Genomic DNA, 25,616 nt, shown 5'->3' on the forward strand with positions numbered 1-25,616 from the left:
AGAACTATACATTAAAAAAAAATCAAGTTTCTTACAAACGTTTCCGCAATTTTCTGCTCACGCGATTCGTCATGAGTCAACTAAACGCACGTGGTACTTTAATAAGCATATTTAAAATATTTTTCTGAATTTATTTTGTTAAAGAAAACAATACCAATAATAATATTTATTGATTTAATATTTTTGGTTGGAAAACATTGTCTTTGACCGTGTGCATTTTTCAGCCTAAAACTTTTCATTAAAGTCGTTAAGTGACAGCAAGCATTTCATAATTTTTATATGGCTTTATAAATATGTAAAAAAATAAACTAATTAATTAATTAATGAATAATCGAATGATTAATTAATTAATTATGTCATATAAAAACGGTTGAAATACTTGCTGTATGTTAACAACTTTAATTAATTAAGTAACTAAATTAATAAATTAGTAATTCTCTGTATTTATGTTTTAAATAATTAATTACGAGAACCTCAGCCTCAAAGAGGGGCACCACATTAGAGGACAAACAGGACGAAACTCACGCATATCTTTGAAAACGCCTTATAAATGAAATAGAGAGGTTTTTATACTTATCTCTCAGAACCGTGGTTTTATGATTCCAAACCCGTAGACATCATTCCCTTTAATCGTTTAAGTGCTTAAACTTTCTTCTACGTTTTTGTCTCATTATATTACATTTTAAAAACCATAAATGTTTTTCCTAAAACACTCTACAAATACATTTAAATAAACTATATTCAACCTTATTTCCTTACCACTTCCGGTGACTCTAGATCCTGCTGGAATTCTTTTTCCCTCATCGCGCGCTGCATAGTTTCTGTAAAACTGCGGTCCATGACTAAAACACTCTGTCCTCCGAGTGTAGAATATTTACAGTCACTCTTCCTCGAGTCAGTCGTCATACAAGCATCATAATTATACATGTGCGGCAGAGTTCCAGTAACTCCTGTGTCTGTGTAACCGGGTGGATAGTACGGAATAACTGGCAGATTGGACTGATAGAAGATGCGCGATTGTCTCCACCTGTAGATCTTTACTGAGATTATAACTACTACAGTCGTGATGAAAAGGAAAGAAACAGCAGCTAATGCTAACACTAAATAAAAGGTGAGGTCGTCATTATACTGTTTGTGTTGCGTAAAGTCCGTGAACTCTGAGAGCATTTCAGGGAAAGTGTCCGCTACAGCTACATTGATGTTGACTACAGCTGAGCGAGACGGCTGTCCGTTATCCTCCACAACTACAGTGAGCTTCTGTTTCACGGCATCTTTATCGGTGACCTGACGCACAGTTCGTATCTCTCCATTCTGCGCTCCCACTTCAAACAGCGCCCTATCTGTGGCTTTCTGGAGTTTGTAGGAGAGCCAGGCGTTCTGTCCAGAGTCCACATCAACAGCCACCACTTTAGTGACCAGATAACCCACATCTGCTGAACGAGGCACAATCTCAGCCACCACAGAGCCACTGGTCTGTACTGGGTAGAGGACCTGAGGAGCGTTGTCGTTCTGATCTTGAACGTTGATTGTCACTGTGACTTCAGAACTTAAAGGAGGCGACCCTCCGTCTCGGGCTGTCACGTTAAAGCTAAAACTTTTCATTTGCTCGTAATCATAAGATTTGACTGCATGTATAACCCCGCTCTCTGAATTCACTGAGACTAAAGAACTCACTGGGTTGCCTTGTATATTATTATCCCCCAGAAAATAAGAAAGTCGCGCATTTGGGCCCCAATCAGCATCGCTCGCTTTTACAGTGAGCACAGCCACACCTGGAGAGTTGTTTTCAGTAACGGATGTTTTATATTCTTCAGAACTGAATACAGGTTGGTTATCATTCACGTCGGAGATCTTAACATTTAGAGTTTTGTTACTGTATCGTGCAGGACTTCCTTGATCGAACACCAGAATGGTGATGTTGTATTCAGCAATGTTTTCTCGATCGAGAGTTTCATCAGTAATTATTACATAGTAATCAGAAAGAGACGATTCTATTTTAAACGGCATGTTTTCATTTATTTTACACTTTACGAGCCCGTTTTGACCGGAGTCTACATCTTCTACATTAATAACAGCTACGGTTGTTCCGACTGGAGAATTTTCTGCAATTATATTGGAAAACGACATAAGCTGTATGGAGGGAGCGTTATCATTTTCGTCAATAACATCTATAATTACTTTACATGTATCTTTGAGCCCTCCTTTATCAGTTGCCTTGATGTTTAATTGATAAGATTTTTCACTCTCGTAGTCTAAGCCTTGTAAAGTTGTAATCGCGCCTGTTTCCGTATTTACGTCAAAAATGTTCCTGGCCTCTACACTTGCCTGAGCAATAGAATATGAGACCAGACCATTTATTCCTTCATCAGCATCAGTTGCACTTACTGCAGTCACGACTGTACCAGATGAAGAATTTTCTCTGACCTCCGCTTTATAAACTGATTGTTTACACACCGGGGCATTATCATTAGCATCTAAAACAGAAATATGAATTTGCATTGTGCCTGATTTTTTAGGAGATCCTCCGTCATATGCAGTCAGAACTAATTTCACCTCTTCCTGCTCTTCTCGGTCCAATTCTCGCTCTAGAATCATTTCTACATTTTTTCTGCCATCAGCATCATTAATTATTTTCAATTTGAAATGATCGGTAGGTCTGAGAGAATAGCTGTCAATACCATTTACTCCTACATCTAAATCTACAGCGCTGTCTAAGTGGAATTGCGTCCCTGTTTCTGTGTTCTCGCTAATTTGTAAATTGATAGTACCTTTAGGAAATGTTGGTGCATTGTCATTTATATCCTGAACCTCCACAGTGACCCGATGCAGTTCTATGGGGTTTTCCATGATCAGATCAAAGCTGAAGCTGCAGGGCGTTGTTTGCTTACAGAGCTCTTCTCGGTCTATCCTCTCCTTCACTACGATGGTGCCTTTGTCTCTGCTCAGTTCGACATATTGCCGGCCGCCCTTTGTTACAACCCGAGCTTTTCCAGAAATAAGTCTACTTATCTCTATTCCCAAATCATTGGCGATGCTTCCTACAAATGATCCTTCTGGAGCTTCCTCCGGGACTGAATATCGCTCTTGACAAAAGCCGAAGTCCATTCCGTACACACAGAAAATAAAAAACACAGTCTGCCATTTTAGCTGCGTTGTAGACATCCGACGATGCCGAGAAGCAGCACACGAGCGCACATAAACCATACTGATAGTGACGTTATCCTCTGATCATTCTTAACACACAAATCTTCAAATTGAATTGTTCATGTAACCAAAAATAGCAGAATCTGACGCAGCTTGTTTTTAACCGGAGCAGCAAAAATAAATCCTTCGTTCCTCATTAATAAAACCGTCAGTGGGAGGAATTCTGGGTGGTTTTCGTGCTCATTCTACACGAATCTAGTCCAATAGCGGCCCTTAGAGTGCAAATGCTGAAAATGCTCTTGTATGGAACAGCAACATGCCCATGCCCCGTAAACTCAATCCCAAATAATCAAAACTCACACAGATAAACGTGTCATAGCATGATTTGTCATAGTAATCTGCTGTATATCTGATCAAGCTACAATACACCACACCAAAGAACATTTTCATAACATTCTAATAGAAAAAACAATGAAACCATGCACACACCAACGAGGATACACTATGAACGTTTCCTGAAAGATTAGTAAATATATTTCTTCTTTAATTTTATCACCTCGCACTGATATATCAGCAATGTTAAAGAACTACATCACTGTTGTGTGTAGAAGATTATCTACGAGAGCACAATGGACGTGATTGAGACAGGAGCTCATTCAGCACCATAGAGATGAACAGCGCTAGACGAAGATATAAACATTTTACTTGCCCACAAAACGAGAAATTCCTTTTATCATGTTAGTTAAAGACAATCATGTGCATAACAAGAACATATTATAATGACAAGACTATTGTTTATCATTTCAGGATGTTTTTTAATCTTAAACTCATGCTCTTCATGCACAGTAAACGTTGTCACAAAGTGAAAAAGTACCATAAAAGGGACCGTAACATCTTAAAGATAGATAGAACTGTGTGAAGAGTTAATTTTAAATTATTTTTTTGGTGATAATTATGAGTTATTTCTTGTAATTTAATGTCCAATTTTCATGCAATGTCATTTTAAACATTAAATATTTAAGTCTGAGCTGTGCAAGAGCATTTGGGACGGTCATCATATGAAGAAAATAAATTATATAAAGGAACTGGTTTAAAGCTGTTTTACAGTCTAAGTGACAACACAATTTGTCTGCAGCAGATTAAACATTTTCTTCTGTTTATTTTCCTCTGTTTCTGATTTTGACTGAACTGTAAACCCAAATGCTCAAAATAATTAAGTATAGTAAATAGAGTAGTGTAAACGTAATTTCATAAAACAATTCAACTTAAGTATTTTGAGTTTCTAGTACTTTTTTCACTTTTTGATTCTATTAAACACATTATTTATGATTATGATATGAACTATTATGATTATGATATGAACTATTATGATTATGATATGAACTATTAGCAGACTAAGTTTGTAAGAGTATAATTGCATTGTACTTATTTCTGTTCTTTCAACATTAGAATTCCGATTCCGAAGTTTTTAAAAAATTGAGGCAAAATGAGCATAAAGTGCAAGCAAACTATTGTACAACTCTTCAAATGTAATGATGAAATTTATAAACTGAAAAAAAAAATGAAATTATGTATATTAAAATATTTCATTTCATTTCATTCATGAAGGTTGGATCTTAATTTATTTAGCTAAATGTGTAAAGAATTTTTTTTTCAAGAATAGTATAAAATTACAATATAATAAATAATTCGATTCTCCAAGAATGCCCCATATAACACGTTTACTTTCTTTAAAAATGCTGTTAGAAAAATAAATTATGCTGTTAAAAAAAAAATGTTTTGCAAGTTTTGATTAAGGGTTACTGTCTGTATAAGCATGTCGGTTGATTTAATGGCTTCCTTTGGTTTCTTTTGGCTCACGTGTCTAAGGTCAGAGGAATTGACCTTTTGCAACAGTTTGGTCACATACAAAGTGGAATTGAAGCTCACGTTGGAGCCACAGTGAGGAATTGGGTCTGTGCTCTATTTGTCGGCATTAATCAGCACCATCTTTTGTGTTTCTGATCTGAGGACTGAGGTGTGCAAGTGCATTTGAAACAGTCATCATTTGAAGAAAAGAAAACAATATAAAGGAACAGGTTTAAAGCTGTTTTATGGTCGAAGTGACGTTACAATTTGACTTTAGCAGATTAAACAATTTCTTCTATTATATTCCCCCTTTTTCTATTTCTATTTTGCCTGCATTCGACTGTGTTTGTTTCTAAAATGCTTAGATATAAGCTGTACATGTAATATTTAAAATCTAAAAACATGTTCATGCTATTTCACAGCATATTTCATATGAACGTTAACATGCAATCGATTAATAGGTTACTTCCTTACCACTTCCGGTGACTCTAAATCTTGCTGGAATTCCTTTTCTCTCATTGCACGCTGCATAGTTTCTGTAAAACTGCGGTCCATGACTAAAACACTCTGTCCTCCGATTGTAGAATATTTACAGTCACTCTTCCTCGAGTCAGTCGTCATACAAGCATCATAATTATACATGTGAGGCAGAGTTCCAGTAACTCCTGTGTCTGTGTAACCGGGTGGATAGTACGGAATAACTGGGAGATTGGACTGATAGAAGATGCGCGATTGTCTCCACCTGTAGATCTTTACTGAGATTATAACTACTACAGTCGTGATGAAAAGGAAAGAAACAGCAGCTAATGCTAACACTAAATAAAAGGTGAGGTCGTCATTATACTGTTTGTGTTGTGTAAAGTCTGTGAACTCTGAGAGCATTTCAGGGAAAGTGTCCGCTACAGCTACATTGATGTTAACTACAGCTGAGCGAGACGGCTGTCCGTTATCCTCCACAACTACAGTGAGCTTTTGTTTCACGGAATCTTTATCTGTGACCTGACGCACAGTTCGTATCTCTCCATTCTGCGCTCCCACTTCAAACAGTGCCCTGTCTGTGGCTTTCTGGAGTTTGTAGGAGAGCCAGGCGTTCTGTCCAGAGTCCACATCAACAGCCACCACTTTAGTGACCAGATAACCCACATCTGCTGAACGAGGCACAATCTCAGCCACCACAGAGCCACCTGTCTGTACTGGGTAGAGGACCTGAGGAGCGTTGTCGTTCTGATCTTGGACTGTAATTTTTACTGTCACGTTACTACTGAGTGGAGGGGAGCCTCCATCCTGTGCTCTGACATGGAAATGGAAGCCCTTTAACTGCTCGTAGTCTAAAGAGCGCATAGCGTTAATGACTCCACTATCAGCACTGACTGATACATACGATGACACAGGAAGTCCATTGACGGTGCTCTCTTCTAAAATATAAGACACTCGAGCATTCTGGTTGTAGTCTGCATCACTGGCCTTCACTGTGAATATAGAGAGACCTGGTGTGTTGTTCTCCACCACATAGGCCTCATAATTATTTCTCTCAAAAACAGGTGCGTTGTCATTAACATCTGATATGTGTAAACGGAGAGAAGTGCTGCTGGACAGTGAGGGAACTCCTTCATCAGAGCAAGTCACAGTGATGTTATACTCAGCTTCTCTCTCTCTATCTAATTCACCCTCTGTGAGGAGGGTAAAGAAATTATTTGATGGTGAATTGATAGTAAAGGGAATATTATCATTAATCATGCAGTGAACCTGTCCATTTGCTCCTGAATCTGGATCATTTACTTTCAACATGGCAACCACAGTACTTGGCTTAGCCTCCTCTAATATAGAACTAGACATAGAAAGAACATCAATAATTGGTTTATTGTCATTTATGTCTAAGACTTCAATAATTAACTTACATGTGTCAGAGAGTCCTCCTGTGTCTCTGGCCTGAATAACAAGCTGGTAAATGTTTGATTTTTCATAATCAAGCTGACCATTTAATGTAACATCTCCACTTTGCTCATTTACAAGAAAGCTACTGGCTACAGATCTGTCCATTGCGTCAGATATGACATATGTCACGTGACTATTTGAGCCTTTATCTGCGTCAGAAGCACTTACTGTTATTATTTTGGTGCCTTTGATCGCATTCTCTGATATTGAAGCCTTATAAATTTTTTGATTAAATATCGGAGCATTATCATTAACATCCACTACCGTTATATGTATAAACATCGTTCCAGATAGCTGTGGTTCTCCTCCGTCATAAGCAGTCAGCGTCAAATCTATGGTCGCTTGCTTTTCTCGATCTAGGGGCTTCTGTAGCACCATCTCCACAATCTTCGTTACATCTCCTTGTTTATCCAACACAAAATTATCCGTGGGTTTAAGGGAATAGCTCTTAAGTCCGTTTATCCCAACATCCGGATCGACAGCTTCGCCTAGCACAAATCTGGCACCGATCATTGCTGATTCGCTTATTTCAAACCTCAATTCATTGTTCTGAAAATTAGGAGCATTGTCGTTTATATCCGTGATCTCCACTGTAACAGAATATAACTCCATTGGGTTTTCCAGAATCATTTGGAGATGAAGCGCGCAGGGAGTTATTTTAGCGCAAAGAGCCTCCCGGTCTATTTTCTCTTTAATGACAAGCAATCCATTTTCTTTGTTCAGTTCCACGTATGCTGCGGTATCACTAGAAAATATACGTGATTTCCCCGATTTCAGTCTTTTTAAATCCAAACCTAAATCCTGAGCAATGTTTCCGATCCTCGACCCTTTCTCCATTTCCTCGGGAATAGAATAAGAGATCTGCCCGCTCGCGCAGTCAGAACAAAAGAGGAAGAAAAGCAGGACCGTGTGCCACCACGCCATAGCGGCTATTTCCCTGCCTTTCCTGGAAATAATTTGTATCTTATGTATCAATACTGTTATTTTTTCAAGATTCAGTATCCACAGAGTCGCTAAAATTAAATAAAAATCCTTTCGTGACTGAACAACACAAAGGTTTTTCTACCAATGCGGCGAGAAACCAAAGGACGGCCTTATTTTTTTCATTGCTGGTGCAACGCGAGGATATGGGAGGATTTGAGGCTTTGAGCCACGACACAAGAACTGTGCTGTTAAACAGCGGCCCTTTGAGTCAATACAATGTATTACAGATATTTTCCGAATATTATTTCTTAGACTGTAAAATCATGGCACGTTAATTTAGATACATGACCAATTTTTAATGAGAAAATTAATTCCAAAACATATGTTTATATATGAATGATATTTTTGATGCTTGGATGAAACAAATATATACCGCAGACTTTGAAAAAACTACACATGAAAAAATAAATCAAGTTTCTTACAAACGTTTCATTAATTTTCTGCTCACGTGATTCGTCACGAGTCAATTAAACGCACGTGGTACATTTTCAATCCAAAATAAATGTAACTTTAGTAAAGCATAATTAAAATATTTTTCAGGATTTATTTTGTTAAAGAAAATAATACACTGATATTTATTGATTTAATCTTTCTAATATGAAAAAATTGTCTTTGACAATTTTTGCTCATCAAAGCAAGTCACAGTGATGTTATACTCAGTTTCTCTCTATCTATCTAATTCATTCACTTTAATCGGTTAAATAAGGCTTAAACAATCTTCTAAGTTTTTATATCTGATAATATTATAGTTTAAAAAAGCATAAAGGTTCCTTCCTAAAACATGCTACAAATATATTTAAATAAATTATATTCAACATTTTTCCTTACCACTTCCGGTGACTCTAGATCCTGCTGGAATTCTTTTTCCCTCATCGCGCGCTGCATAGTTTCTGTAAAACTGCGGTCCATGACTAAAACACTCTGTCCTCCAAGTGTAGAATATTTACAGTCACTCTTCCTCGAGTCAGTCGTCATACAAGCATCATAATTATACATGTGCGGCAGAGTTCCAGTAACTCCTGTGTCTGTGTAACCGGGTGGATAGTACGGAATAACTGGGAGATTGGACTGATAGAAGATGCGCGATTGTCTCCACCTGTAGATCTTTACTGAGATTATAACTACTACAGTCGTGATGAAAAGGAAAGAAACAGCAGCTAATGCTAACACTAAATAAAAGGTGAGGTCGTCATTATACTGTTTGTTGTGCGTAAAGTCTGTGAACTCTGAGAGCATTTCAGGGAAAGTGTCCGCTACAGCTACATTGATGTTAACTACAGCTGAGCGAGACGGCTTTCCGTTATCCTCCACAACTACAGTGAGCTTTTGTTTCACGGCATCTTTATCAGTGACCTGACGCACAGTTCGTATCTCTCCATTCTGCGCTCCCACTTCAAATAGCGCCCTGTCTGTGGCTTTCTGGAGTTTGTAGGAGAGCCAGGCGTTCTGTCCAGAGTCCACATCAACAGCCACCACTTTAGTGACCAGATAACCCACATCTGCTGAACGAGGCACAATCTCAGCCACCACAGAGCCACCTGTCTGTACTGGGTAGAGGACCTGAGGAGCGTTGTCGTTCTGATCTTCAACGTTAATTGTCACTGTGACTTCAGAACTTAAAGGAGGCGACCCTCCGTCTCGGGCTGTCACGTTAAAGCTGAAACTTTTCATTTGCTCGTAATCATAGGCTTTGACTGCATGTATAACCCCGCTCTCTGAATTAACTGAGACTAAAGAACTCACTGGGTTGCCCTGTATATTATTATCCCCCAGAAAATAAGAAAGTCGCGCATTTGGACCCCAGTCAGCATCGCTCGCTTTTACCGTGAGCACAGCCACACCCGGAGAGTTGTTTTCAGTAACAGATGTTTTATATTCTTCAGAACTGAATACAGGTGGGTTATCATTCACGTCGGAAATCTTAACATTTAGAGTTTTGTTACTATATCGTGCAGGAGTTCCTTGATCTGACACCAGAATGGTGATGTTGTATTCAGCAATGTTTTCTCGATCGAGAGTTTCATCAGTAATTATTACATAGTAATCAGAAAGAGACGATTCTATTTTAAATGGCACGTTATCATTTTTTATTTTACACTGCACGAGCCCATTTTGACCGGAGTCTACATCTTCCACATTAATAACAGCCACGGTTGTTCCGATTGGAGAATTTTCTGCAATTATATTCGAAAATGACATAAGCTGTATGGACGGAGCGTTATCATTTTCATCAATGACATTTACAACCACTTTGCAGGTATCTGCCAAGCCCCATTTATCCATCGCTTTAACATTTATTTGATAATTTTTCTCTGTCTCGAAGTCTAATGCCCGCATTGTACTAATATGTCCGGTTGACGAGTGTATTTGAAAAATGTTTCCGACTTCCTCACTAGCTTGAGCAATAGCATATGATACCAGACCATTTATTCCTTCATCAGCATCAGTTGCACTTACTGCAGTTACGACGGTACCAGCTGCAAGATTTTCCTTAACTTCGGCTTTATAAACTGATTGTTGACAAACGGGTTTATTATCATTTGCATCTAATACAGAAATATGAATTTGCATTGTGCTTGATTTTTTGGGTGATCCTCCGTCATACGCAGTCAGTACTAAATTAAGCTCATTTTGTTCTTCTCTGTCTAATTCTCGATGGAGAACCATTTCTACATGTTTAGTTCCATCACTCTCATCATTTATTTCCAGATTTAAATAATCGGTACGACTAAGAGAATATTTTTCAATACCATTTACACCTACGTCTAAATCTACAGCTCTGTATAATGGAAAGCGAGTCCCCGTTTCTGTGTTCTCGCTAATTTGTAAACTGACGGTACCTTTAGGAAATATTGGTGCATTGTCATTTATATCCTGAACCTCCACAGTGACCCGATGCAGTTCTATGGGGTTTTCCATGATCAGATCAAAGCTGAAGCTGCAGGGCGTTGTTTGCTTACAGAGCTCCTCTCGGTCTATCCTCTCCTTCACTACGAGGGTGCCTTTGTCTCTGCTCAGTTCGACATATTGCCGGCCGCCCTTTGTTACAACCCGAGCTTTTCCAGAAATAAGTCTACTTATCTCTATTCCCAAATCGTTTGCGATGTTGCCTACAAATGATCCTTCCGGAGCTTCCTCTGGGATTGAATATCGCTCTTGACAAAAGCCAAAGTCCATGCCGTACACACAGAAAATAAAAAACACAGTCTGCCATTTTAGCTGCGTTGTAGACATTCGACGATGCCGAGAAGCAACACAAGAGCGCACATAATCCATACTGATAGTGACGTTATCCTCTGATCATTCATAAAATTTAAATCTTTAAATTGAAATCTTCATTTAATCAAAAATAGCAGAATCTGACGCAGCTTGCTCTTACCCGAGCAGCAAAAAAGAAATCGTTCTTCCCTCATTAATTAAACCGTCAGTGGGAGGGATTCTTGTTGGTTTTTAGCTCATTCTTCACGAATCTTGTCCAATAGCGGCCCTTAGAGTGCAAATGCTGAAAATGCTCTTGTATGGAACAGCCACAGGCCCATGCTCCATAAACTCAATCCCAAATAATCAAACCGCACTGAGATAATAAACGTGTCATAGCATGATTTTTCATATTAATCTGCTTTATATCTGAACGAGCTACAATACACCACACCAAAGAACATTTCTATAACATTCTAACAGAAAAAAAACCCTATGAAACCATCCACACACCTACGAGGACAAACTTAGAATATTTCGTGAAAAAATTGTAAATATATTTCTTTTTTAATTTCATCACCTCGCACTGATATACCAGTAATGTTAAAGTACTACATCTCTGTTGTGTGTAGAAGATTATCAACGAGAGCACAATGGACGTGAGTGAGACATGAGCTCATTCAGCACCATAGAGATGAACAGCGCTAGACGAAGATATAAACATTTTACTTGCCCGCAAAACAAGAAATTCCGTTTATCATGTTAGTTAAAAACACTCATGTGCATAACAATAAAATATCATAATGACAAGACTATTGTTTATCATTGCAGGATATTTTTAGTCCTAAACTCATGCTCTTCATGCACAGTAAACGTTGTCAAAAGGTTAAAACTTTCCATAAAAGGGACCATAACATCTTAAAGATAGCTGGAACTGCGTAAACGGTTCATTTGAAATTATTTTTGGTACTTCTATATTATATATAAGTATCAGTTATTTCTTGTAATTCAATCTCCAATTTTATGCAATGTCATGTTAAACATTAAACATTAAAGACTGAGCTGTGCAAGAGCATTTGGGATGGTCATTTCCTGAAAAAAATGTAAATATATATATTTTTAATTTCTTCTTTTATTTCTTCTTCTTTAATTTAAAGACACTAAACTTAATTTCATAGAGCAATTTAACTAACTTAAGTATTTTGAGTTTCTAGTACTTTTTTCATTTGTTGATTCCATTAAACTAATTATTTTTGATTAACTTAAGTATTAGCAGATTTAGTATGTGACACTTAAGAGTATAATTTTATTCTACTTATTTCTGTTGTTTCAACATTAGAATTCCAAACGTTTTTTGAAAAATTGAGGCAAAATGAGCATAAACTGCAAGCAATCTATTATACAACTCTCCAAACATATAATGATGATATATTTTAACTGGAAAAAAAATAAACTAATAAACATTTTAAATTATGTACTTTAAAATATTTCACTTTAATTAATTCATGAAGGTTGGATCTTATTGAATGTAGCTATATGTATAATGGTTTTTTTCAAGAATAGTATAACATTACAGTATAATAAATAATAACATTCTCCAAAATGCCCCAATATAACATGTTTACTTTCTTTAAAAATGCTATTAGAAAAATAAATAAATAAATAAACCCCAGTGTTTTGCGTGATTTAATTAAGGGTTACTATCTGTAGTAAGCGTGTCGGTTGGTTTAAGGACTGGCTTCCGTTGGCTTTCTTTGGCTCACATGTCTAAGGTCAGAGGAATTGAACTTTTGCAACAGTTTGGTCATGTACAAAATGGAAATGACACTCAGGTTGGAGGCACAGTGAGGAATCGGGTCTGTGCTCCATTTGTGGGCATTAATCAGGATCATTGGTGACATGTAAAGTGTTCAGTGTGATTTTTACAATCTATTATAAATATGCCTTTTTTATGTAGTGTATTTCCATAGTCAGCAGTTCCACAAGTTTATTCTAAACAAAACTTTATAAAAACTGTTCAGCCGTGTATTCAGACTTGATAGATGTGAGGGATAATTAAACAATGACAATGAACAACCCATGTGGTGATGCAGTCACTATACAAAGCGAAGTGCAGGTTACAAAAGCTATAGATTATTTTTTAAGACATTTGGTTTTTGTTTTTTTCATCTCAAACCTCCGTAAATGAGCTTGTAACGTACACAACGCTACACGCCACATTTAAAAACAACAAAAGCAATCTTTACTAATATAAAACCTATATTAACTGGTGTGGAGGAAAAACTAAATAAAATGGAAAAGATACTTTTTTGTAATGTGTTGTCGCCTTTGGTGCCCAGTGATATGCAGTTATTAGAGAGTGAGATAGCAAGTGAGATTGCAGACTATACAATTTAATATGCTTTAAAACTAAATTGGAAAACTGATGTAGAACTATATTGTGGTCAAGTCCTGAGCTGTGCATTAACAGAATGATAATCGCACACCTGAGAAGGTCTGTTCAGAATCTAAAGTATAAAGCTGTGCTCTCTGGTATAAGTCCAGAACTACTACCATATTCCTACTTGATATTGAACCACTAACACTGCACCAATGATGTACTGTAGTGCCCTCCTAATACTTGGTGTTATAGCATAAAACATTAATATACAATTATCTATCTCTACACATCATATGAAACACTATGACAACAGTACAACAGTGTTAGTTGTCTTCCATGGTCATGATTTTAAACCATTATATTAATTAACTTAGTATTAAGTATAAGGAATTCTAAATTGTAACTGTTTTGATTGAAGCATAAACTAGCAATTGTTTTCTTTTGCTTTTCAGGTTATGGGCTCCAATATGATTTGGCAGTGTAAGCTATGCGCAGCTTCTTTTACTTTAAGAATGCAATTATTTAAGCACTACAGACTGCTGCACAGCCACTTTTCCAGGTTTAGCCCTCTCCCATGCCTCTATAATGATTGCATGTGTACATTTAAGACACTTAATGGTCTAAGAACACATTTGTTAAGATATCATACAAACCAGTTTGGAAATGCAGATCCCTTTATGCCCATTCCAGCATAGATTTTCTGAATCTGTTCTCTTCTGCCATCTCAGAAAACATTTTAAAAATCATGAAACAGTGGCCTGTTCATATAAGGGCTGTAACTGTAGTACAAATATGTACTATTCATTCAATTCTCATAAAAGTAGAGCAGGTCTTTCATCAGAATTTCGAAGTGACATTGTCAGTGAGGATGGTCAAGCTAGTATTTCTGAAGTCAGTAGTGTTTTGTGTCAAGAATGTCCAGAGACAAATGTTGAGGATGAGGAACAAAGTGACACTATCGAACTAAAAAATAATCTCAGAATGAATTTATCTTCCTTATTTCTAAAGATGCAGGCTATCCTCCACATCTCAAATACAGCTACACAAGAAATAGTACAGCATTTGAATCAGATCTGCTCCTTATCTCAGCCAGTAACCAGGGAGACAGATATATTGCAGAGAAATGGTCACAAAATGGCAGAATCTACACTTGATGAAGTTGTAAGTGCTGTCATGGACTGTAATGTTTTATTTACTGCTTCTTCTAGAGGTGCAAAGTTGTCTTCACTCAACAGAAAAAAAATTTTTGAACGCAACTATCCATGTGTAATGCCAATAGAGAATCAGTTGGAGCAACCTGGCCATACCATCATGTATGTTCCCATCTGTCAAATGATTCAGGATTGGTTTAAAAACACAGACATTCTTAACAAAATTACTGAACAAAACACCAAGCCTGGCCAATATGCATCATGCTCTAGTGGCTCTTATTATCTTGAGAATTAGTTACTTTCAACAGTGGATCTCATCCTACCACCATATTGATGATCTTGAAATTGCCAACACACTTGGCACATCACCTAAAATTCACAAACTTTGTTCTATATACTGGGTACTTTCCAAAATGTCACCAAAATACAGATCAGCACTAAACAATGTACAGCTAGCAATGCAAGCAAAAGTGACCGATGTCCATAAGTATGGATATGCAGCTGCGTATAATCCGTTGTTATGTGATGTTCATACTCTTGTACAGGATGGTGTTTTTTTTATTGTGTTGGTTGCACCACCGTTTGCACCACATCTTTTGCACCACATGTCAAAGGCCCCAACTTTTGTGTTTCTGCTGATAATCTGGCAGCCTTTCGCCATTCAATTGTCTTTGTTTCTAAAATGCTTAGATATAAGCTAGACATGTAATATTTAAAATCTAAACACATGTTCATGCTATTTCATCACATATTTCATATGAACGTTAACATGCAATCGATTAAATGGTTATTTCCTTACCACTTCCGGTGACTCTAAATCTTGCTGAAATTCTTTTTCCCTCATTGCTCGCTGCATAGTTTCTGTAAAACTGCGGTCCATGACTAAAACACTCTGTCCTCCGAGTGTAGAATATTTACAGTCACTCTTCCTCGAGTCAGTCGTCATACAAGCATCATAATTATACATGTGCGGCAGAGTTCCAGTAACTCCTGTGTCTGTGTAACCAGGAGGATAGTACGGAATAACTGGGAGATTGGACTGATAGAAGATGCGCGATTGTCTCCACCTGTAGATCTTTACTGAGATTATAACTACTACAGTCGTGATGAAAAGGAAAGAAACAGCAGCTAATGCTAACACTAAATAAAAGGTGAGGTCGTCATTATACTGTTTGTGGAGCGTCAAGTCTGTGAACTCTGAGAGCATTTCAGGGAATGTGTCCGCTACAGCTACATTGATGTTAACTACAGCTGAGCGAGACGGCTGTCCGTTATCCTCCACAACTACAGTGAGCTTTTGTTTCACGGCATCTTTATCTGTGACCTGACGCACAGTTCGTATCTCTCCATTCTGCGCTCCCACTTCAAACAGCGCCCTGTCTGTGGCTTTCTGGAGTTTGTAGGAGAGCCAGGCGTTCTGTCCAGAGTCCACATCAACAGCCACCACTTTAGTGACCAGATAACCCACATCTGCTGAACGCGGCACAATCTCAGCCACCACAGAGCCACCTGTCTGTACTGGGTAGAGGACCTGAGGAGCGTTGTCGTTCTGATCTTGAACGTTGATTGTCACTGTGACTTCAGAACTTAAAGGAGGCGACCCTCCGTCTCGGGCTGTCACGTTAAAGCTGAAACTTTTCATTTGCTCGTAATCATAGGCTTTGACTGCATGTATAACCCCGCTCTCTGAATTCACCGAGACTAAAGAACTCACTGGGTTGCCTTGTATATTATTATCCCCCAAAAAATAAGACAGTCGCGCATTTGGTCCCCAATCAGCATCGCTCGCTTTTACCGTGAGCACAGCCACACCTGGAGAGTTGTTTTCAGTAACGAATGTTTTATATTCTTCAGAACTGAATACAGGTGGGTTATCATTCACGTCGGAGATCTTAACATTTAGAGTTTTGTTACTGTATCGTGCAGGAGTTCCTTGATCGGACACCAGAATGGTGATGTTGTATTCAGCAATGTTTTCTCGATCGAGAGTTTCATCAGTAATTATTACATAGTAATCAGAAAGCGACGATTCTATTTTAAACGGCACGTTTTCATTTATTTTACACGTCACGAGTCCATTTTGACCGGAATCTACATCTTCTACATTAATAACAGCCACGGTTGTTCCGATTCGTGAATTTTCTGCAATGACGTTTGAATACGACATAAGCTGTATAGAGGGAGCGTTATCATTTTCATCTAATATCTCTATTACAACATTACAGGTATCTGCCAGACCTCCGTTATCCATCGCATTGATATTTAATTCAAAGCTTTTTTCAGTTTCGTAATCTAAAGTGTCTAATGTCGTAATAGCTCCAGTTTCTGAGTTTATTTTAAAAAGCCTCCTGGCCTCTTCAGTAGCCTGAGCTAAAAAATATGACACATGACCATTCACACCTTCATCAGAGTCAGTTGCACTTATAGCGGTTAAGACTTTACCGATTGGATTATTTTCCTTCACTTCTACTTTATAAACTGATTGTTTACACACCGGGGCATTATCATTCGCATCTAATACAGAAATATGAATTCGCATTGACCCAGATTTTTTAGGAGATCCTCCGTCATACGCAGTGAGGATTAATTCTAAGTTATTTCTATCCTCTCTGTCGAGCTCACGGTGCAAAACCATGTCTACAAATTTTTTGTTGACAGCCCGATCATTTGTTAGCCTAAAATGATCGTTCTGAGTAAGAGAATAGCTTTCAATACCATTTACACCTACGTCCAAATCTACAGCGCTGTCTAATGGGAAGCGAGTCCCAGATGCTGTGTTCTCGGTAATTTGTAAATTGACGGTACCTTTAGGAAATTTTGGTGCATTGTCATTTATATCCTGAACCTCCACAGTGACCCGATGCAGTTCTATGGGGTTTTCCATGATCAGATCAAAGCTGAAGCTGCAGGGCGTTGTTTGCTTACAGAGCTCCTCTCGGTCTATCCTCTCCTTCACTACGAGGGTGCCTTTGTCTCTGCTCAGTTCGACATATTGCCGGCCGCCCTTTGTTACAACCCGAGCTTTTCCAGAAATAAGTCTACTTATCTCTATTCCCAAATCGTTTGCGATGTTGCCTACAAATGATCCTTCCGGAGCTTCCTCTGGGATTGAATATCGCTCTTGACAAAAGCCGAAGTCCATTCCGTACACACAGAAAATAAAAAACACGGTCTGCCATTTTAGCTGCGTTGTAGACATCCGACGATGTCGAGAAGCAGCACTCGAACGCACATAAACCATACTGATAGTGAGGTTATCCTCTGATCATTCTTAAAACACAAATCTTTACATTGAAATATTCATGTAACTAAAAATAGCAGAATCTGACGCAGCTTGCTTTTACCGGAGCAGCAAAAAGAAATCATTCTTCCCTCATTAATTAAACCGTCAGTAGGAGGGATTCTGGGTGGTTTTCAGACTCATTCTACACGAAACTTGTCCAATAGCGGCCCTTAGAGTGTAAATGCTGAAACTGCTCTTGTATGGAACAGCCACAGGCCCATGCTCCGTAAACTCAATCCCAAATAATCAAAACGCACACAGATAAACGTGTCATAGCATGGTTTGTCATATTAATCTGCTTTAATTCGGAATGAGATGCAATACACCACATCAGAGGACATTTTCATAAGATTTTAATAGAAAAACAATGCAACCCTGCACACACCAACGAGGAAACACTGAGAATATTTCCTGAAAGATTTGTAAATTTTTAATTTTTTTAATTTTATCAACTCGAACTAACATATCAACAATGTTAAAGAACTACATTTCTGTTGTTTGTAGAAGATTACCTTCGAGAGCACAGTGGACGTGAGTGAGACTGGAGCTCATTCAGCACTATAGAGATGAAAAGCGCTATACGAAGATGTAAACATTTTACTTGATTGCAAAGCTGCATGACAAGAAAATATCGTAATAATAAAACTAATGTTTATTTTTTCATTATGTTTTTAAATCTCAAACTCATGCTCTTCGTGCACAACAAACGTTGCCAAAAGGTGGAAAAGTTCAATAAAAGGGAACGTAACATCTTAAATATAGATGGAACTGCGTAAACGGTTCATTTGAAATTATTTTTTTTTACAGAAATAGAAATATAGAAATATATATTTTTATAGAAATAACAAAAATAATTTAAAATGAGCCGTTTACGCAGTTCCATCTATATTTAAGATGTAACGGTCCCTTTTATTGAACTTTTTCACCTTTAAAACAACCTAAGTGATAACACAATTTGCCCGCAGAAGATTAAACAATTTCTTCTAATTATTTTCCTCGGTTTCCGATTTTGACTGCATTCGATTGACGTTATTTTTAAAATGCTTAGATATAAGCAGCATATGTAATATTTTAAATCTAAAAACATGTTCCTGCTACTTCATAGCATATTTCTTATGAACGTTAACATGCAATCGATTCAAAGATTTTTTTCTTACCACTTCTGGTGACTCTAGGTCTTGAGGGAATTCCTTTTCTCTCATCGCGCGCTGCATAGTTTCTGTAAAACTGCGGTCCATGACTAAAACACTCTGTCCTCCGAGTGTAGAATATTTACATTCACTCTTCCTCGAGCCAGTCGTCATACAAGCATCATAATTATACATGTGCGGCAGAGTTCCAGTAACTCCTGTGTCTGTGTAACCGGGTGGATAGTACGGAATAACTGGCAGATTGGACTGATAGAAGATGCGCGATTGTCTCCACCTGTAGATCTTTACTGAGATTATAACTACTACAGTCGTGATGAAAAGGAAAGAAACAGCAGCTAATGCTAACACTAAATAAAAGGTGAGGTCGTCATTATACTGTTTGTGGAGCGTCAAGTCTGTGAACTCTGAGAGCATTTCAGGGAATGTGTCTGCTACAGCTACATTGATGTTAACTACAGCTGAGCGAGACGGCTGTCCGTTATCCTCCACAACTACAGTGAGCTTTTGTTTAACGGCATCTTTATCGGTGACCTGACGCACAGTTCGTATCTCTCCATTCTGCGCTCCCACTTCAAACAGCGCCCTGTCTGTGGCTTTCTGGAGTTTGTAGGAGAGCCAGGCGTTCTGTCCAGAGTCCACATCAACAGCCACCACTTTAGTGACCAGATAACCCACATCTGCTGAACGAGGCACAATCTCAGCCACCACAGAGCCACCTGTCTGTACTGGGTAGAGGACCTGAGGAGCGTTGTCGTTCTGATCTTGAACGTTGATTGTCACTGTGACTTCAGAACTTAAAGGAGGCGACCCTCCGTCTCGGGATGTCACGTTAAAGCTGAAACTTTTCATTTGCTCGTAATCATAGGCCTTGACTGCATGTATAACCCCGCTCTCTGAATTCACTGAGACTAAAGAACTCACTGGGTTGCCCTGTATATTATCATCCCCCAAAAAATAAGACAGTCGCGCATTCGGTCCCCAATCAGCATCGCTCGCTTTTACAGTGAGCACAGCCACACCAGGAGAGTTGTTTTCAGTAACGGATGTTTTATATTCTTCAGAACTGAATACGGGTGGGTTATCATTCACGTCGGAAATCTTAACATTTAGAGTTTTGTTACTGTATCGTGCAGGACTTCCTTGATCGGACACCAAAATGGTGATGTTGTATTCAGCAATGTTTTCTCGATCGAGAGATTCATCAGTAATTATTACATAGTAATCAGAAAGAGACGATTCTATTTTAAACGGCATGTTTTCATTTATTTTACACTTCACGAGTCCATTTTGACCGGAATCTACATCTTCTACATTGATAACAGCCACAGTTGTTCCGATTGGAGAATTTTCTGCAATGACGTTTGAAAACGACATGAGCTGTATGGAGGGAGCGTTATCATTTTCATCAATAACTTCAATAATCACTTTGCACGTGTCTGCCAGGCCTCCTTTATCAATTGCATTAATATTTAACTGATAAATTCTTTCACTCTCGTAGTCTAAGCCTTGTAAAATTGTAATCGCGCCTGTTTCCGCGTTTATGTCAAAAACGTTTCTGGCTTTTTCACTTGCCTGCGCAATAGAATATGAGACCAGACCATTTATTCCTTCATCATCATCAGTTGCACTTATTGCAGTTACAACACTACCAGACGGAGAATTTTCTTTGACTTCCGTTTTATAAACTGATTGTTTACACACCGGGGCATTATCATTCGCATCTAAAACAGAAATATGAATTTGCATTGAACCTGATTTTTTAGGAGATCCTCCGTCATATGCGGTCAGAACTAATTTTAGCTTATCTCGTTCTTCTCGGTCGAGCTCACGGTCTAATAGCATTTCGACATATTTTTGCCCATCGGCTTGATTATGTATTTCAAGCTTGAAATTATCGCTTTTACTGAGAGAATAGCTTTCAATACCATTTACTCCTACGTCCAAATCTACAGCGCTGTCTAAATGAAACCGTTTCCCAGACGCCGTGTTCTCGCTAATTTGTAAGTTGACGGTACCTTTAGGAAATTTTGGTGCATTGTCATTTATATCCTGAACCTCCACAGTGACCCGATGCAGTTCTATTGGGTTTTCCATGATCAGATCAAAGCTGAAGCTGCAGGGCGTTGTTTGCTTGCAGAGCTCCTCTCGGTCTATCCTCTCCTTCACTACGAGGGTGCCTTTGTCTCTGCTCAGTTCGACATATTGCCGGCCGCCCTTTGTTACAACCCGAGCTTTTCCAGAAATAAGTCTACTTATCTCTATTCCCAAATCGTTTGCGATGTTCCCTACAAATGATCCTTCTGGAGCTTCCTCCGGGACTGAATATCGCGCTTGACAAAAACCGTAGTCTATGTCGAACACACAGAAAATAAAAAACACAGTCTGCCATTTTAGCTGAGTTGTAGACCTCCGACGATGCCGAGAAGAAGCATACGAGCGCACATAATACATACTGATAGTGACGTTATCCTCTGATCATTCTTAAAACACAAATCTTTAAATTGAAATATTCATATAACCAAAAATAGCAGAGTCTGACGCAGTTTGCTCTTACCGGAGCAGCAAAAAGAAATCGCTCATCCCTCATTAATTAAACCGTCAGTAGGAGGATTCTGGGTGGTTTTCAGACTCATTCTACACGAAACTTATCCAATAGCGGCCCTTAGAGTGCAAATGCTGAAAATGCTCTTGTATGGAACAGCCACAGGCCCATGCTCCGTAAACTCAATCCCAAATAATCAATCCGCACTGAGAAAAACGTGTCATGGCATGATTTGTCATATTAATCTGCTTTATATCTGATCGAGCTACAATACACCACACCAAAGAACATTTTCGTAACCTTCTAATAAAAAAAACAATGAAACCATGCACAACATATTTCTTCTTCAATTTTTACACCTCGCACTGATATATCAGCAATGTTAAAGAACTACATCTCTGTTGTGTGTAGAAGATTATCTTCGAGAGCAAAGTGGACGTGAGTGAGACATGAGGTCATTCAGCACTATAGAGATGAACAGCGCTAGACGAAGATATAACCATTTTGCTTGCCCGCAAAACGAGAAATTCCGTTTATCATGTTAGTTAAAGACACTCACGTGCATAACACGAAAATATAATAATGACAAGACTATTGTTTATCATTTCAGGATGTTTTTTAATCTTAAACTCATGCTCTTCATGCACAGTAAACGGTGGCAAAAGGGGAAAATGTTCCTCAAAAGGGACCGTAACATCTTAAAGGTAGATGGAATTGCATAAAGGGTTCATTTGAAATCATTTTTGGTACTTCTATATTATATGTAAATATGAGTTATTTCTTGTAATTCAGTCTCCAATTTTCATGTAATGTCATGTTAAACATTAAAAATTGAGCTGTGCTGTGTAATAGCATTTGGCACGGTCATCATATGAAAAAAAATAAACGATATAAAGGAACTGGTTTAAAGCTGTTTCACAGTCTAAGTGATAACACAATTTGACCGCAGCAGATTAAAAATTTCTTCTATTTAATTTCCTCTGTTTCCCATTTTGACTGCATTCAATTGGCTTTGTATCTAAAATGCTTAGATATAAGCAGCATATATAATATTTAAAATCTAAAAACATGTGCCTGCTATTTCATAGCACATTTCATATGAACGTTAACATACTATGGATTAAGAGGTTACTTCCTTACCACTTCCGGTGACTCTAGGTCCTGTTGGAATTCTTTTTCCCTCAAGGCACGTTGCATAGTTTCTGTAAAACTGCGGTCCATGACTAAAACACTCTGTCCTCCGAGTGTAGAATATTTACAGTCACTCTTCCTCGAGTCAGTCGTCATACAAGCATCATAATTATACATGTGCGGCAGAGTTCCAGTAACTCCTGTGTCTGTGTAACCGGGTGGATAGTACGGTATAACTGGGAGATTGGACTGATAGAAGATGCGCGATTGTCTCCACCTGTAGATCTTTACTGAGATTATAACTACTACAGTCGTGATGAAAAGGAAAGAAACAGCAGCTAATGCTAACACTAAATAAAAGGTGAGGTCGTCATTATACCGTTTGTTGTGCGTAAAGTCTGTGAACTCTGAGAGCAGTTCAGGGAAAGTGTCCGCTACAGCTACATTGATGTTAACTACAGCTGAGCGAGACGGCTGTCCGTTATCCTCCACAACTACAGTGAGCTTTTGTTTCACGGCATCTTTATCTGTGACCTGACGCACAGTTCGTATCTCTCCATTCTGCGCTCCCACTTCAAACAGCGCCCTGTCTGTGGCTTTCTGGAGTTTGTAGGATAGCCAGGCGTTCTGTCCAGAGTCCACATCAACAGCCACCACTTTAGTAACAAGATAACCGACATCTGCTGAACGAGGCACAATCTCAGCCACCACAGAGCCACCGGTCTGTACTGGGTAGAGGACCTGAGGAGCGTTGTCGTTCTGATCTTGAACGTTGACTGTCACTGTGACTTCAGAACTTAAAGGAGGCGACCCTCCGTCTCGGGCTGTCACATTAAAGCTGAAACTTTTCATTTGCTCATAATCATAGGCTTTGACTGCATGTATAACCCCGCTCTCTGAATTCACTGAGACTAAAGAACTCACTGGGTTGCCCTGTATGTTATTATCCCCCAAAAAATAAGACAGTCGCGCATTTGGACCCCAGTCAGCATCGCTCGCTTTTACCGTGAGCACAGCCACACCCGGAGAGTTGTTTTCAGTAACGGATGTTTTATATTCTTCAGAACTGAATACGGGTGGGTTATCATTCACGTCGGAAATCTTAACACTTACAGTTTTGTTACTGTATTTTGCAGGACTTCCTTGATCGGACACCAGAATGGTGATGTTGTATTCAGCAATATTTTCTCGATCTAAAGTTTCATCAGTAATTATTACATAGTAATCAGAAAGCGTCGATTCTATTTTAAACGGCACATTTTCATTTATTTTACACGTCACGAGTCCATTTTGACCGGAATCTACATCTTCTACATTAATAACAGCCACGGTTGTTCCGATTGGTGAATTTTCTGCAATGACGTTTGAATACGACATAAGCTGTATAGAGGGAGCGTTATCATTTTCATCTAATATCTCTATTACAACATTACAGGTATCTGCCAGACCTCCGTTATCCATCGCATTGATATTTAATTCAAAGCCTTTTTCAGTTTCGTAATCTAAAGTGTCTAATGTTGTAATAGCTCCAGTTTCTGAGTTTATTTTAAAAAGCCTCCTGGCCTCTTCAGTAGCCTGAGCTAAAAAATATGACACATGACCATTCACACCTTCATCAGAGTCAGTTGCACTTATAGCGGTTAAGACTTTACCGATTGGATTATTTTCCTTCACTTCTACTTTATAAACTGATTGTTTACACACCGGGGCATTATCATTCACATCTAATACAGAAATATGAATTCGCATTGACCCAGATTTTTTAGGAGATCCTCCGTCATACGCAGTGAGGATTAATTCTAAGTTATTTCTATCCTCTCTGTCGAGCTCACGATGCAAAACCATGTCTAACAATTTTTTGTTGACAGCCTGATCATTAGTTAGCCTAAAATGATCGTTCTGAGTAAGAGAATAGCTTTCAATACCATTTACACCTACGTCCAAATCTACAGCGCTGTCTAATGGGAAGCGAGTCCCAGATGCTGTGTTCTCGCTAATTTGTAAATTGACGGTACCTTTAGGAAATTTTGGTGCATTGTCATTTATATCCTGAACCTCCACAGTGACCCGATGCAGTTCTATGGGGTTTTCCATGATCAGATCAAAGCTGAAGCTGCAGGGCGTTGTTTGCTTGCAGAGCTCCTCTCGGTCTATCCTCTCCTTCACTACGAGGGTGCCTTTGTCTCTGCTCAGTTCGACATATTGCCGGCCGCCTTTTGTTACAACCCGAGCTTTTCCAGAAATAAGTCTACTTATCTCTATTCCCAAATCGTTTGCGATGTTGCCTACAAATGATCCTTCTGGAGCTTCCTCCGGGATTGAATATCGCGCTTGACAAAAGCCAAAGTCCATTCCGTACACACAGAAAATAAAAAACACAGTCTGCCATTTTATCTGCGTCGTAGACATCCGACGATGCCGAGAAGCAACACACGAACGCATATAAACCATACTGATAGTGACGTTATCCTCTGATCATTCTTAAAACACAAATCTTTACATTGAAATATTCATGTAACCAAAAATAGCAGAGTCTGACGATACTTGCTTTTACCAGAGCAGCAAAAAGAAATCGTTCTTCCCTCATTAATTAAACCGTCAGTAGGAGGATTCTGGGTGGTTTTCAGACTCATGCTACATGAAACTTGTCCAATAGCGGCCCTTAGAGTGCAAATGCTGAAAATGCTCTTGTATGGAACAGCCACAGGCCCATGCTCCGTAAACTCAATCCCAATTAATCTATCCGCACTGAGATAAACGTGTCATAGCATGATTTGTCATATTAATCTGCTGTATACCTGAACGAGCTACAATACACCACACCAAAGAACATGTACATAACATTCTAATAAAAAAAAACAATGAAACC

At 38.6% G+C, this 25,616-nt stretch overlaps 6 protein-coding genes across 6 annotated transcripts in view; all 6 read right to left on the reverse strand.

The window, feature by feature from the left end:
• Nucleotides 1–25,616, reverse strand: part of LOC113650345 — a 243,721-nt gene that overhangs the window by 97,960 nt on the left and 120,145 nt on the right. The gene's annotated exons all lie outside the window — the stretch shown is intronic.
• Nucleotides 748–3,479, reverse strand: LOC113650311 (protocadherin beta-16-like). The gene has a single exon (XM_047805195.1). The coding sequence runs from the start codon at nt 3,202–3,204 to the stop codon at nt 748–750; it is 2,457 nt and encodes an 818-aa protein (XP_047661151.1). The 5' UTR covers nt 3,205–3,479.
• On the reverse strand, nt 5,455–8,089 carry LOC113650317 (protocadherin gamma-A8-like). Its single transcript, XM_047805203.1, has one exon. The coding sequence runs from the start codon at nt 7,849–7,851 to the stop codon at nt 5,455–5,457; it is 2,397 nt and encodes a 798-aa protein (XP_047661159.1). The 5' UTR covers nt 7,852–8,089.
• Nucleotides 8,686–11,323, reverse strand: LOC113650214 (protocadherin beta-16-like). The gene has a single exon (XM_047804643.1). The coding sequence runs from the start codon at nt 11,185–11,187 to the stop codon at nt 8,686–8,688; it is 2,502 nt and encodes an 833-aa protein (XP_047660599.1). The 5' UTR covers nt 11,188–11,323.
• On the reverse strand, nt 15,428–18,026 carry LOC113650312 (protocadherin beta-15-like). Its single transcript, XM_047805198.1, has one exon. It carries the CDS (start codon nt 17,879–17,881, stop codon nt 15,428–15,430), a length of 2,454 nt encoding a protein of 817 aa, XP_047661154.1. The 5' UTR covers nt 17,882–18,026.
• Nucleotides 22,745–25,367, reverse strand: LOC125139780 (protocadherin beta-16-like). Its single transcript, XM_047805199.1, has one exon. The coding sequence runs from the start codon at nt 25,196–25,198 to the stop codon at nt 22,745–22,747; it is 2,454 nt and encodes an 817-aa protein (XP_047661155.1). The 5' UTR covers nt 25,199–25,367.

This window comes from Tachysurus fulvidraco, chromosome 20, assembly GCF_022655615.1.
Source record: "Tachysurus fulvidraco isolate hzauxx_2018 chromosome 20, HZAU_PFXX_2.0, whole genome shotgun sequence".
NCBI lineage: Eukaryota > Metazoa > Chordata > Actinopteri > Siluriformes > Bagridae > Tachysurus > Tachysurus fulvidraco.